General features: G+C 46.4%; 1 protein-coding gene across 4 annotated transcripts in view; it reads left to right on the plus strand.

Annotated features, from left to right (window-relative positions):
- Nucleotides 1-14,627, plus strand: part of LOC125447831 (uncharacterized) — a 145,231-nt gene that overhangs the window by 120,208 nt on the left and 10,396 nt on the right. For all 4 annotated transcript variants that reach the window (XM_048522601.2, XM_048522602.2, XM_048522603.2 and 1 more), the window contains exons 26-27: nt 5,538-5,638; nt 5,819-5,873. In XM_048522601.2, coding sequence (XP_048378558.2) covers nt 5,538-5,638; nt 5,819-5,873 — 156 coding nt within the window. The remainder of the gene's footprint in view (nt 1-5,537; nt 5,639-5,818; nt 5,874-14,627) is intronic.

Consider the following 14,627-nt stretch of genomic DNA (forward strand, 5'->3'; position numbering starts at 1 on the left):
TTGGCCAGGATTTTGTAGTCCACGTTCAATAGTGAAATGGGATGCCAATTCTTAATTTCTTCCCTCTCCCACTTCCTCTTGTAAATGAGGGTGATGATGCCTTTCCTCATGGACTTGCACAATTCCCCTGCCCGAAGCGCACTATCATACACCTCTAGCAGGTCCTGGCCGACCAGGTCCCACAGAGCGGAATACAGCTCGACTGGTAAGCCATCGCTCCCGGGAGTCCTATTCCTCTCCAAGCACTTGAGGGCTCTGGCCAGCTCGTCCAGGGATATCGGCCGGTCCAGCCACTCCCTCATGCCGTCGTCTAAGACCTCCGTGATAGATGACAGGAACAACTTGGAGGCCGTGCTGTCCGTGGGCTTCGTGTCGTACAGTCCGGCATAGAAGGATCTGCTGATCCTCAAAATGTCGGGCCGAGATGACATCACCGAGCCGTTGTCCTCCTTCAGCCGGCTAAGCACAGAGCTCTCTTTGTGCACCTTCTGAAAGAAGAAACGCGAGCACGTCTCGTCCTGCTCCACGGAGCGGACCCTGGACCGGAAGATTATCCTGGAGGCCAACGCGGCGAAGAGCGAGGCTTGCTGGCCCCTCACCTCGCGGAGGTCCTCCGTGACGTCAGCCCCCATCAACTGCAGAAGGAGCAGGTTCTCCTTTTCTGGAGTCGCGACAGCTTTCCCCGCCTCTCTCTCGCCTTCCGAACACCCTTAAGGACAAAGAACCTCTTGATGTTCTCCTTCACCGTCTCCCACCAGTCGCCCGGAGACTCAGAGGGGTTTCACGGTTCTCCAACCGGCGTACTCCCTCTTAAGGTCCTCGACGTTCTCTGGGGTCAACAGAGTCGTGTTGAGCTTCCATGTCCCCCTGCCGGCCGGCTGGTCGTCCTGTAAGTGACAGTTGGCGAGCAGGAGGCAGTGGTCAGAGAAGAACACCGGCTCGACACCGGTGGACCTGACCGAGAACGCCCGTGACACAAACAGGAAGTCTATCCTTGAGAGAATAGACCCGTCTGGCCGCGACCAGGTGTACCTCCGCTGCACTCCGTCTGCAGGGGTGGTGAAGACGTCGAGCAGCTTGGCATCTTTCACCGTGCCCATCAGGAATCTGGACGTGATGTCCAGTTGACACTCTTTCCCCCCCCCCCCCCCCCCCCCCCCCCCCCGCCCCCCGCAACCCGCAACCTGCTGTCCCCACGCCGGATCTTCCATCTGCATCGATGATGCAGTTGAAGTCTCCACCTAGGATGACTGGCCTGGACGTAGACAGCAGGGGTGGAAGCCACTGCAGGACGGCCAACCGCTCACTCCGTACAGCTGGGGTGTACACGTTGATCAGCCTCGGGAGCGTTCCTGTAGGTGACGTCAGCCACTAGGAGGCCCCCCACCACCACCACCTGAACTTGAGAGATGGTGAAGTTGCGCCCCCGCAGCAGAATAGCCAGGCCCAAAGAGTGACAGTCGTTACCCCCCGACCAGATCGAAGGCCCACAGGTCCAGGCGCCGGACCATTTCCTGTACCTGCTGAGGTGCGGTATCCCGCACTCCTGCAGAAACAGGAGGTCCGCCCTGACGGTGGTCAGGTAGGCTAACGTGGACACACATCTTGTGGTCGACTTGACACTGCGCACATTAATGCTCGCAACTCGTACCCCCATTGTGGGCAGTAACCGCAGTACACTCCCCAAGTCCAAGATCCAGCCCCTCTATCTGTCCCTTCGTGCCCATTGCTCAGGCTAACTGCTGGATGCTCTCCAGGCTCAGGAAACCGTCTGTGCTGCCTTCCGGGTGGCATCCCCCTGTTGGGGGTACGGAGGCAGGAGAGTCCAGCTCTGGGTAAGGCTGGGGACGCGCTGTTTCCTCCTTCCTGCCTGGAAGTTCCGGGGGGCTCTCCAGTGCCCCAGCGGCACGTGACTGGGTGTCGGAGGGAGCCTCAGGACGCCTCCTGTCACCTGGAACTGTGGTGCCGCTTTCCTTCTCCCTTGAGATCTTTGACTTCTGCTTCGGGTGGGCCCTCTCCGAATCTCCCTCGTCAGAGGAGCTCTTATAGCCCCCCTGTAGCTGCCTCTTCCCACCTGATGGTTGCGGTTCCTGGGCCTGCCGACGCACCTTCCTCCTCACTTTCCGGACCGTCGTCCACTCCCCTGGGTTGCCTGTCGCCGCCTCCTTCGACTCCGGGTTGTCGGGGGGGAGCAGAGCCTGCAGGGGCGCTTTGCTGGCCTCGGGGCCCATCCTGCAGGGCTGGGCCCTCCTGCACGATCTGGCCCTCCTGCACATTAGTGCAGGGCCCTGGTGCTTTCCTCTCCTCCGGGGGTCTGGCCCCGCATTGCCCCTGCCAGCGACCTGGGCGTAGGTGGCCCGCTTCCCCGCAAAGGTTGCAGCTTTTCTCTTGTGGGCAAACCTTTGCAAGGTGTCCCTCCTCCCTGCAGTTCCTGCAGATGGTGGCTTTGCAGTTGACCGCCACGTGACCTGACCTACCGCAGGCATGGCAGACTTTAGGTTGCCCTGCATAGGTCAGGTAGCCCTTGTTCCCTCCGATCGCGAAGCTGGACGGTGGGTGTACGACGTTCCCGTCCGCGCCCATCCTCAGCGTCACCTTGACCTGCCTCTTACTGGTCCAGATCCCAAAGGGGTCCATGATGTCAGTTAGGTCCCCTTCCACCTTCACGTACCTTCCAAGGAAGGTCAGGACATCAACTGCTGGCACATGCGGGTTGTACATGTGTACAGTCACCATACGGCTCCTCTGCGCTGGCATCACAAACAGCGGGACAGCAAGCAATACAAAGAGGGGGCCCTCACCTCCTTTCTCCTTGAAAACCTCCAGAAAGCGCTCTCAAAGCTTGGCACTCCTGAAGGTCACATCGTAAAACCTCCTCTGGGGAAATCCTGCAGGCAGTAAATGTCCGCAACAGCGAACCCACAACAGTCCAACAGGACCCTCTGCACCTTCATCCACCTTCTTCACGGAAACACGGATGGTGTTCCGGTCCCCTGACCTGGGGCACGAGCACTTGCCGCAGCCATCGTTGCAGGTTGGCTGCTCCCCTGAACCAGCATTAGGCCGAAGCCAGCATTAAGATCCACCGGTCACAAGGGTGCACAGCCAACCCGACGTCTTCCTTCCACCTCCAACACAGCGCTCGCCTCCTCTCGGTCCACAGAAGAGTGGGTCTTTATTTTGTTCTTGATGTAAGCTGGTTCACTGAGCTGGAAGGTTTGTTCCCAGATAATCAGTCACCATTCTAGGTAACATCAACAGTGAGCCTCCGATGAAGTGCTGGTGTTATGTCCTGCTTTCTGTTTATCTGGTTAGGTTTCCTTGGGTTGGTGATGTCATTTCCTGTTCTTTTTCTCAGAGGGTGGTAGATTGATTTGGAGTCAATGTGTTTGTTGATGGAGTTCCGGTTGGAATGCCATGTTTCTAGGAATTCTCGTGCGTGTCTCTGTTTGGCTTGTCCTAGGATGGATGTGTTGTCCCAATCAAAGTGGTGTCCTTCCTCATCTGTGTGTAAGGATACGAGTGATAGTGGGTCATGTCGTTTTGTGGCTAGTTGATGTTCATGTATCCTAGTGGCTAGCTTTCTGCCTGTTTGTCCAATGTAGTGTTTGTCACAGTTCTTGCAAGGTATTTTGTAGATGACGTTTGTTTTGCTTGTTGTCTGTATAGGGTCTGTTAAGTTCATTAGCTGCTGTTTTAGTGTGTTGGTGGGTTTGTGGGCTACCCTGATGCCAAGAGGTCAGAGTAGTCTGGCAGTCATTTCCGAGATGTCTTTGATGTAGGGGAGAGTGGTGATGGTTTCTGGGTCCGTTTTTGTCTGTTTGTTTGGGTTTGTTGCTGAGACTGTGTTCTTAGGGTACCCATTTTTTTTGAATACGCTGTATGGGTGATTTTCCTCTGCTCTTCATAGTTCCTCTGTGCTGCAGTGTGTGGTGGCTTGTTGGAATAATGTTCTAATGCAGCTTCGTTTGTGGGTGTTGGGAAGGTTGCTCCTGTAGTTCAGTATTTGGTCGGTATGTGTTGTTTTCCTGTAAACTTCAAACTAGCGTCTACAGGAAAACAACACATACCGACCAAATACTGAACTACAGGAGCAACCATCCCAACACCCACAAACGAAGTTGCATTAGAACATTATTCCAACAAGCCACCACACACTGTAGCACAGAGGAACTACGAACAGTAGAAGAAAATCACGTATACAGCATATTCAAAAAGAATGGGTACGTTATGAACACAGTCGCCGATTTCTCTGCAACAAAACCAAACAAACAGACAAAACGTGCCCAGAAACCATCACCACTCTCCCCTATATCAAAGACATTTCCGAAATGACTGCCAGACTACTCTGACCTCTTGGCATCAGGGTAGCCCACAAACCCACCAACACACTAAAACAGCAGCTAATGAACTTAACAGACCCTATACAGACAACAAGCAAAACAAACATCATCTACAAAATACCTTGCAAGAACTGTGACAAACACTACATTGGACAGACAGGCAGAAAGCTAGCCACCAGAATACATGAACATCAACTAGCCACAAAACGACATGACCCACTATCACTCGTATCCTTACATACAGATGAGGAAGGACACCACTTTGGGACAACATATCCATCCTAGGACAAGCCAAACAGAGACACGCACGAGAATTCCTAGAAGCATGGCATTCCAACCGGAACTCCATCAACAAACACATTGACTCCAAATCAATCTACCACCCTCTGAGAAAAAGAACAGGAAATGACATCACCAATGCAGGAAATGACATCACCAACCCAAGGAAACCTAACCAGATAAATAGAAAGCGGGACATAACACCAGCGCTTCGTCGGAGGCTCACTGATGTTACCTAGAATGGTGACGAAACTAGCCTGAAAACTAGCCTTCCAGCTCAGCGAGCAAACTCGCATCCATACTCTAAATTCTAACAACTCTTGAGTTATGTTTCTTTTCATCATGTTATTTAACAGGAAAGGGTGCAATGAGTGATTTATAAGGATGTTACTGAGACTGGAAGGTTTCATTTATAAAAGAAAAGCTGGTTAGGCTGGGATTTTTTTTCCCCCTGGAACAAAGGAGACTGAGAGGTGTCTTTGCCAGAGTTTATAAAATAATGATGGTGAATAGCCATGGTATTTTTTCCTTGTGGTAGGGCAGTCCAAAACTAGAAGGCATAGATTTAAGGTGAGAGGAAAGGTTTAAAAGGAAAGAGGATGGTGCATGTATGGAACAATCTGCTAGCAGAAGTGGAAGAGGTGGGTACAATTACAACATTTAAAAGACATTCGGATAGGAAAGATTTATATGGATATTGGCTAAGTACAGGCAAATGGGATTAGTTCACTTTGAGAAACCTGGCTGGCATGGATGATTTGGGCCAAAGGGCCTATTTCCATCCAATATGACTGACTTCTCACTAGACTGATGGCTCAGTTTGTTTTGTGATCTTACTTTTGATGGTCAGGGATTTGTCTGGTACATGTCATCCATGATTGCAGATTGAATATGAATGTTTTGTTTTTTATACAGGAGAGAAGAAAGGTAAAACTCAGAAAAGTGATGCTGCTGTTTGTGGGAAGCATAGTGAGAATTATGATCATAATAGGACCTCTGTTTCTCCAGGGCCATCTGTAAGTTCAGTGTTGTACATGCATTTTTGATGTAATCCACAGGCTAATTTAATGGGTTTACTGTTTTTCCTTTAACCTGACGTCGGACTACATTTGTACTATCGAGGAAATGGGTGAGCGGGATATTTTTGTAAAATATATAAATGAAGTTTAAAATTCCTGTGCTTTGTTCTTTTTCAGCTATCATCAGCTGTAAAGGGGAATAATGAGGAATCTACACTGGTACCAGTAGCTGGTAAGATTCTTTGCTGTAGGAGTAAATTATTGCAGATGCTTGAATCTGTACAGAAAACAAAATGTTGGAGATCATGGGGAGTCAGGCAGTATCAATGGGGAGACAGAGCAAGCTAATGTTTCAAGTCTAGATGATTCTTCATTAGCTGTGTTGAAGATTCCTCTAGATGTGAAACGTTAGGATACTTGCCTACTTCCAATAGTGACTTGTATTGCACAGTTACGATGACACACCAGTATTGATGATTGGAAACAAACTATTATTGAAAGGACTGTATTAATGGGCTAAAATAGAAAATAAGTGATTTTATTCCATCTTTTGAGAATTACATTACTTCTAAACCCCTCCATCAATTCCTAAAAACAATCGCAAGATTCAAAAATGTGCAAATATTGTGCTTGGTAAAATGTGTGTAGAAGTCATATTTTAAAAATATTCTTCACATCCTACATAATAGGTGTTAGATGAGCCAGTTCCACTTGTAAGGATGTAATCTGCATAGAAATTAAATCATCTTTTGGAGAGTGGTTGAGCAATCAGCTGGTAGCCAGCTTCAAAATACAACTGGCTAATTTCTCACATAATTCCGGAGGCTGGTATCCTGTCACCACGTCATCTGTCATTTACACGTGGAGAGTTTTTGACACTGATCCAGCTCTGTGTGTGTGTATAGGATGCCTGTTCTTATGTCAGCCAGGGCTCCCTGACTGGACCAGATTAACAGCCCCAATCAGGGAACTCCTATTCTGAGGTCCACCTGGTTGACCTTGTTATAATTACTACACCCCTTCCCCTCAAAGTCGGAGGATGTCGACTGGTTCCTTTTTCTGTAGCTCCTCTCGAGGCATGTTAGCACCAGGTCAGGTTTGTCCAAACCTCTGATAACGGACAGCATGTTACGCACAGTAGCTTGCCTCTTGCGTCCAGAGCATTTCAAAAGAAATTTATTCTCTTCTTCTTCAGACAGCAAAGGTGCCCAGGTGGTGACATCCACCATGTCCATCTTAGATTCTGAGGCTTTTGACAGAGCGGGAGAACTCGTGTGTTCCAGAACAGTCAGAAAGGCTGTTGAGATGGGCATGTTTTGCTCCTGGACATTTTACAAGTTTGCAGTTTTCATATGGTCCACGTACTTTCAGAACCACTGCACCTGTCCAAACTTCATGCATCACTGGTCCTAACCTCACATCAACCATGCCCCTTAGCTATGCAAGGCTATTCCTGTGGTTTCTACACCAAACTTCATCCTATGAAGTAAACTGTCTCTCTCGCTTAGAGCATAGAACAATACAGCGCAGAACAGGCCCTTCGGCCCTCTGTTGCGCCGACCTGTGAACTAATCTAAGCCCCTCCCCCTACACTATCCCATCATTATCCATATGCTTATTCAAGGATTGTTTAAATGCCCCTTATGTGGCCGAGTTAACTGCATTGGCAGGCAGGGTGTTCACACCCTTACCACTCCGAGTAAAGAACCTGTCTCTGACATCTGTCTTAAATCTATCACCCCTCAATTTGTAGCTATGCCCCCTTGTACAAGCTGAAGTCATCATCCTCGGAAAAAGACTCTCACTGTCCACCCTATCTAATTCTCTGATCATCTTGTATGTCTCTATTAAATCCCCTCTTAGCCTCCTTCTCTCCAATGAGAACAGACCCAAGTCCCTCAGCCTTTCTTTATAGGGCCTGCGCTCCAGAACAGGCAACATCCTGGTAAATCTCCACTACATCTTTTCCAATGCTTCCACATCCTTCCTCTAATGGGGCTTAGTGGAGTGTTGTGTTTTGCATTGGTGTTCCTGATGTTGTTTCATGCTCTAGATCCAGTAAGGTCAGATTTAATCTATTGTGAAGTGTTGTCCCCATTAGCATCTCTGCTGGAGCTATCTTTGTAGTTGTGCAAGGGGTAGTCCAAAAATCAAATATGAATTGGGAAAGTTTGTTATGTGAAGGTGTAGGCTGGTTCTTTAAGCCTGCCTTCAAAGTTCCGACTGCTGTTTCTCTCAGACCGTTGGATGCTGCATGGTATGGAGCTGTCTTTGTATGTCAGATATCATTCAACTTTAGGAAATTCGCAAAGTCCCTCCTTGTAAATGATGGCTAGTTGCCTGTGACCAACACTTGTGGGAGTTTGTGTATTATTAAAGATGCGTGCAGTTTTTCTATTGTTGTCTGTGTTTGAATGAATTCTGCATAGCCAGCCACTTTAGCACACTGGGCACTGCCCCACCATGGTTTTGTCTGCGTCCAGTCCTGGCTACCATACATAATATCTTGCCAACATCTTCATTTTGGAAACTCCTGGATCACCCTGGTAGCGTTCAAGCAGTATCTAGCAGTGACTTTTGCTTGGGACAATCACTCCTGCTCCCCATAATATGCCATCCTTTGATCTAGTCTATGCAAAGCAAAAATGTTTTCAGTTCTTGTTGTGGCAGCCCTTTGGTTTCCCCCAGCACCACCAGCTGTTAAGTTTTAAGAGGACTGGATTTTTCTGCATCCAAAGTCGGATAGTCAATTGTGACTGGAAGTGTCCAGAAAATTTAAAACCATAATGGACCCTTCAGTGGCAGTACCACCAATGTTGTATCTGCCAGCAGGATGTGGCTGAATGCAAGATAATAAAATGTGAGGCTGGATGAACACAGCAGGCCAAGCAGCATCTCAGGAGCACAAAAGCTGACGTTTCGGGCCTAGACCCTTCTTCAGAGAGGATGAAGGGTCGAGGCCTGAAACGTCAGCTTTTGTGCTCCTGAGATGCTGCTTGGCCTGCTGTGTTCATCCAGCCTCACATTTTATTATCTTGGAATTCTCCAGCATCTGCAGTTCCCATTATCTCTGTGGCTGAATGCACCTGTGTTCACTGCTTGGCCTCCCAGAGTGTTCCAATTTTTAAGTACATGCACTCAGTATTAAAGCACAGTGCAAATTTCATCCTGAAACAATGGGCATCACTGCCTTGTCCTCTCTAAGTAGATCTAGTAGGGGTTTGTGGTCTGTTGTTTTTACAAATTTATGTCCATAAAAGTGTTGGTGGAACTTTTTTGACTCTGAATATGACTGCCAAACCTTCCTTCTCTGTCTGGGCATATGCTATTAGGTGTTCCTCACCATTGTTCCTCACCATTTGAGCTACCTATGAGCTGACACTATCGCATTTGCCTTATGGGGAGGCATTACTTGTCAGTACCAGATCTTGCTTGGGATTGTAGTGTGCCAATAACTTCAAGGATGATAGCTGTTTCTGCACTTCCCTAAGAGCTATGGCTTGATTATGTGACCATTTCCAAGGCTGATCCTTTAAGAGTTAATGCAAAGGTGCCAGGATGGAGACCACGATTTGTGTGAACTTTCCATAATTCACCAGCCCAAGCGAAGACCTAAGTTCCAATATTGACATGGCAGCCCTAGCCCAAGTAGGTCACTTGGATGCCTGGAACATACCTTCTTCCCTTCCAAAGTGTATACTTGCTTGGGAGAAAGGTCTGTGTCCCAGGTTAAGTGCTCCTTATTGGCTTTTCCTGTTTTAGTAGGTCATATAGCTGGATGACGACCGGGGCAGACCTTGTAAAATATTCTCCTTCATCTACTTAAAAAATTGCACATACCAAAGATACCCCAAGTGGCAGTCTCCTATTGATACAAGCCGTCATAGGTATTAATTGTAACAAACATATGGGAATCCTCATCTGACAGTAATTGCAAGGCTTATTTCCAGCAGGGACAGCAACCCCTGCCAGCTTCGCATATAAATCCTCTTCCCAAGAGACTGGGCGTTTGTCCAGTTGCAAAAAGCAGTTTACCATTTGTTCAAAATCCCCACAAAAGGGGGACTGACCCATTTGGACTTCACAAATCAGTTCAACCCGGTGCTGTCCATTTCGTAAACTGGACTGGTTTGATGATTCCTTTGCTTTCCAGCCTCTGGTTTCAGCTTTATCTTTGGTCATTAGACAAATGGCATTGCTGGGCCTTGCAGAATCGTGAAATTGTTTCCTGGTCAGGATGCAAGGTGGCCTTGACTCCTTTGATAGTCCCTAAACCTTCATGAAGAGCTTTTGGGTATCAAGACTTCACTTAGGCAGCCATTGTCTAAATAGATAAATGTTGATCCATTCTAGGTGAATCTTTCTTACCTGTTTTCACCCTATCGAGCTTGGACTCGAGCCATTTACTACAACCAGTATTAACTGAATCATAAGAAACCAGAATCAAAGTTGTAGCTTCAAACTATAAAGGTTTCCTGGTATAGGTTCTCAGTCCAGCTGAGGTCTTGTGCAAATTTAAGGGTTGGAGTCCAGAGCGAATTTTGTTAAAGGCCAGTTCTGTGATCACTAACCACACTGGTATCAACCCAATTCGCATGGAGGTGAGCATTCAGCCACACCCTTATTCTGACTTGGATGTTGCTAAGCAATGAAACTGCTCTAAAACAGTTAGTGGTAGACTTTGCAGGGTGTGTAACATGCTGGATACTGGCCTATAAGTTCCCTTACTCAATTCAGACTAAATGAGACCCTGTCTGGAGTCTGCGTTCCAGCAGCAACTATAATGGCTTGCTGAGCAGGAAGCTTTTTAGCAGGAGGCAGGAAGGAAATTTTAACCATTGGGCCTGTGGGCCAAACGGGTTCCTCTGATCAGAATATGTCCTGAGTGAGACTATGTAATTACCTTCATTCAAGAGGTGTTCCCAAAGCTCAATCAGATTGGTAAGGGTATCCACTTCCTTTTGGAATATCCTGCAACTCATGCTGCACTTGTCATGTTTTCCAGTGATAAAGCCAGTTGTGTTGCCAGTTTGAAGTCCTGTTGGGCTTCAACTTGTAGGGGCCTTTGCATTGTTACCTTATTAATCCCACATACCAACCGGTCCCTCAGCATTTCATTAAGGATTATACCAAAATCATGTGCATCTGTCAGTTGTCTTAACTGAGGGGGAGTCCATATTGGGATTTTTGACTAATTCTTGAATTGCCAGAGTCTAAGAATTAGAATGGTAATATTCCATAACTAAATCCATTAACATTTGAAAGGTTTTAGCATCTGGGGCCTCAGAAAAAGGTTAGGCTCCTAATATCCAAAAAAATCTGTGGGTCTACAAGCACTCGGGAGAATTACTCACTGCTTTTCATCTGCCCCAATGTCATTTGCCAAATTTTAAAAAAACGCATTCTTTCCACATACTGTGCCCAGTCTTCCACAGGATCAATTAGTCAAGCTTCCCCAATAATGGCACAGTTCCAGAAATGCTTACACCAACTCAAAGAAAACTGTCGCAACACATTTCTTCAGGAGTGTGCTTTACACTCATCGCCACTGAAATAACTGCACAGAGGCTGGTATCCTGTCATCACAGCACCCTCTATTTACATGTGGAGAGACCTTGACATTGATCCAGATCCCTCAGAGCAAGCTATCAGTGAATGGAATGACGTTAATGTTTATTGTCAGCCAGAGCTCTCTGACTGGGGCTGTTAATCAGGTCCAATCAGGGAACTCATACTCTGAGGACCACCTAGCTGACCTTGTTACACTCACTGCAATTTCCTTGTTTGAAATGAAAATTGCCATACTGATTAGGAAATCAATGATGATCCTTTTGTTGCAGCAAACACTTGAGTCTAAGAGCAACAAGAATTTTCTGCTTTGAGATTTCATGTTATGAGAAATGTAGAGAGCTGATCTTCTGTTTGTCTGGTTCTTTTAAGGTAGCAAAATGCAAAGATCAAACTTTCTGAATTTGGACTGTTTTAAAGTGCCATTTTGTGGATGTTCTTTAGCAACCTGTTCAGCCATGTTATGGCATACGTCTGGAGCTGGTGGGACTTGAACCCAAGTCAAAAGTAGGACACAGCCAGTGTGCCACAAGAGCCCTAACTACCACTTCATTATTGGGAGCTAAATAATGAGTCCAAGAAACCTGAAATTGGTTGACAACTTGGCACAATTGATAATACCCAGTTAATTGTTGAGTCATAAGACATAGCAGAAATTAGGCCATTCAGCCCATTGAGTCTACTCTTCCATTCAATCATGGCTGATAAGTTTCTCAACCCTATTCTCCCACTTTCTTCCCCTAACCCTAGATTCCTTTGACAATCAAGAACGTGTCTCTCAGTCTTAAATATACTCCATGACCTGACCTCCTCAACCTTCTGTGGCAGTGAATTCCATAGATTCACCTGTCTCTGAAGAATTTTCTCCTTCTCTCCGATCCAAAAGGATTTCCCTTTACTTTAAGGCTGTGCCCTAGTCTCTCCGACAAATGGAAACATCTTCCCAACATCCACTCTGTCCAGGCCATTCAGTATTCTGTAAGGTTCAATTAGATGCCCCCTCATCCTTCTAAACTCCAACAAGTATAGACCCAGAGACCTGAAACGTTGCTCATGTGTTAAACCTTCCATTCCTGGGACCATTCTCGTGAACCTCCTTTGAACTTACTCTAAGCCCAGTACATGTTTCCTGAGGTGGATCAAAACTGCACACAATACTCCCAAAAATGGCCTGAGTCTTCTAGAGCCTCAGAAGAACATCCCTGCTTTTATATTCAAGTCGTCTCAAAATAAACGCCCACATTGCATTTGCCTTCCAAATGACTGACTAGAACACCCAAGTCTCTTCGCAGTTGATTTTCTCTCCCTTTTAGAAAATAATCCATGCTTCTATTCTTCTTACTAAAGTGCATGACCTCACACTTTCCCACATTGTATTCCGCCTGCCACTTCTTTCCTTCACAATGGAGTCTAAAATCCTACCCGCGACCAAGGTTAGGCTCATCGGCCTGTAATTTTCAGTCTTTTGCTTTACTCCCTTTTAAAACGGGGGTGTCACATTAGCTATTATCCAGTCCTGTGGGACCCTCCCAACTCTTGGGATTCCTGAAAGATCACCACTAATGCCTCCACTATCTCCTCAGCTATCTCCTTAAGAATTCTGGGGTGTAGTCCATCTGGTCCTGGTGACTTATCCACCTTCAGGCTATTCGGTTTTTCTAGCTTCTCTTTGGTGATGGCCACCATACTCAGCTCTGCCCTTGACTCTCTTGAATTTTTGGGATAGTACTCGTGTCTTCCCCTGTGACGCAAAATAATTATTCAGTTCCTTAGCCATTTCCTTGTTCTCCACTACTATGTCTCCAGCATCATTTTCCAGTGGTCCAATGTCTGCTTTTGCCTCTCTTTTTTACTCTTTTAACTGTCTAAAGAAACTCTTACAGTCCTCCTTTATATTACTGGATAGCTTACCCTTGTATTTAATCTTCTCCCACCTCTTTTTTTGGTCTTTTTAAGCTTCCCGATCCTCTGGTTTCCCACTGCCCTTCGCCACATTATATGCTTTCTGTTTTGCGTTTATGCTACCCCTCGTCAGTCATGTACCATAACCCGTATTGCATGCTTCTTTTTATTAGGGATAAATTTTTGCTGTGTCTCTTGCATTACTCCTCGAAACTTCTTCCAGGGCTGTTCCACTGTCTTTCCTGCTAGGCTCCTCTCCCAGTCAATTCTGCCCAGCTCCTCCCTCGTGCCTCTGTAGTTGCCTTTATTCAGCTGCAATATTATTACCTTTTGATTCTGTCATCTTCCTCTCATATTGCAGTGTAAATCGATCCTATTGCGATCACTGCTTCCTAAAGATTCCTTCACTTTAAGCTCCCTTATTAAGTCTGCTTCATTTGCCCAACACTAAATCCAATGTTGCTTGTTCCCTGGTGGGGGGGCTCCACAAGTTTCTCCAAAAAGCCATCTCGTAGGCCTTCCACAAATTCCTTTTCTTGCAATCCACTACTGATTTCCGCCCCCCACCCCCGTCCATCTGTGTTGAAATCCCCTATGATCACCATAACTCTGTCTTTCTTACAAACCTTTTGTATCTCCTGACGTGTCTTGTGTCCCAACTCTTGACTAATGTTTGGAGGCCTGTACATAATTCCAACTATGGCTTTTTCAAACTCTGCAGTCCCTCAACTGTACCTACACAGATTCTACACTGTCTGACCCTACTTTGTTTCTTACTATTGATTTAATTTCATGTCTTACTAATAAGGCAACCCCACCTGCCAGTCTTTTTGATAAGGTCTTACAGTAATGGATGCGTAACTGTTAACAAATTCATTTTAAGAAGCAATTTTCAGAATTGTTTTGTAGGAAAGAGGTTCGGTGTGGGAATTCCAGAATGTGGATCTTGGACAGCTAAAGGCATGGTATTCATTGGCAGGATAATAGAAATTGGAGATAGACTCTGATTTCCAGTATGAGTAATCGGGGGATATGAAAGAATGAGGGACAGCATGATGGAGGGATTTGATCATGAGGATCAGAATGTTAAATCTGGGGTGATGCAGACTGAGGGTCGTTATACACTAGTGCCCTGTACTTTTTATGGTATTGCTGATGCAATAAATTGTCAAAAGCAAAAGCTGAGCATTGTGCAGTGGTGAAATGTCAGCTCACCATTCTTATCTCACCATTCTTATCTCACCATGGCTTGATGCCCATTTTTAGTTTTGGGGCAATAGACCTAAAAAGGAAGGCTTGTATTTAACAGCACCTTCCACAAGACCATCCCAAAGGGCAGAACAGCCACTTTACACTCATTGGCTATCGTACTTCCGACGTTATACTAACGTGTACAGAACAAATTTCCTTTGTGATTGAGGAATAAATATTGCCATGTCACCAGGAATAAGGCTGTGCTTCTCTTGAAAACAGCTATGCTATGGATTCCTTTAATGTCATACCAGGATGTTGCCTG

The sequence above is a fragment of the Stegostoma tigrinum genome, chromosome 39 (genome assembly GCF_030684315.1).
Source record: "Stegostoma tigrinum isolate sSteTig4 chromosome 39, sSteTig4.hap1, whole genome shotgun sequence".
Lineage (NCBI taxonomy): Eukaryota > Metazoa > Chordata > Chondrichthyes > Orectolobiformes > Stegostomatidae > Stegostoma > Stegostoma tigrinum.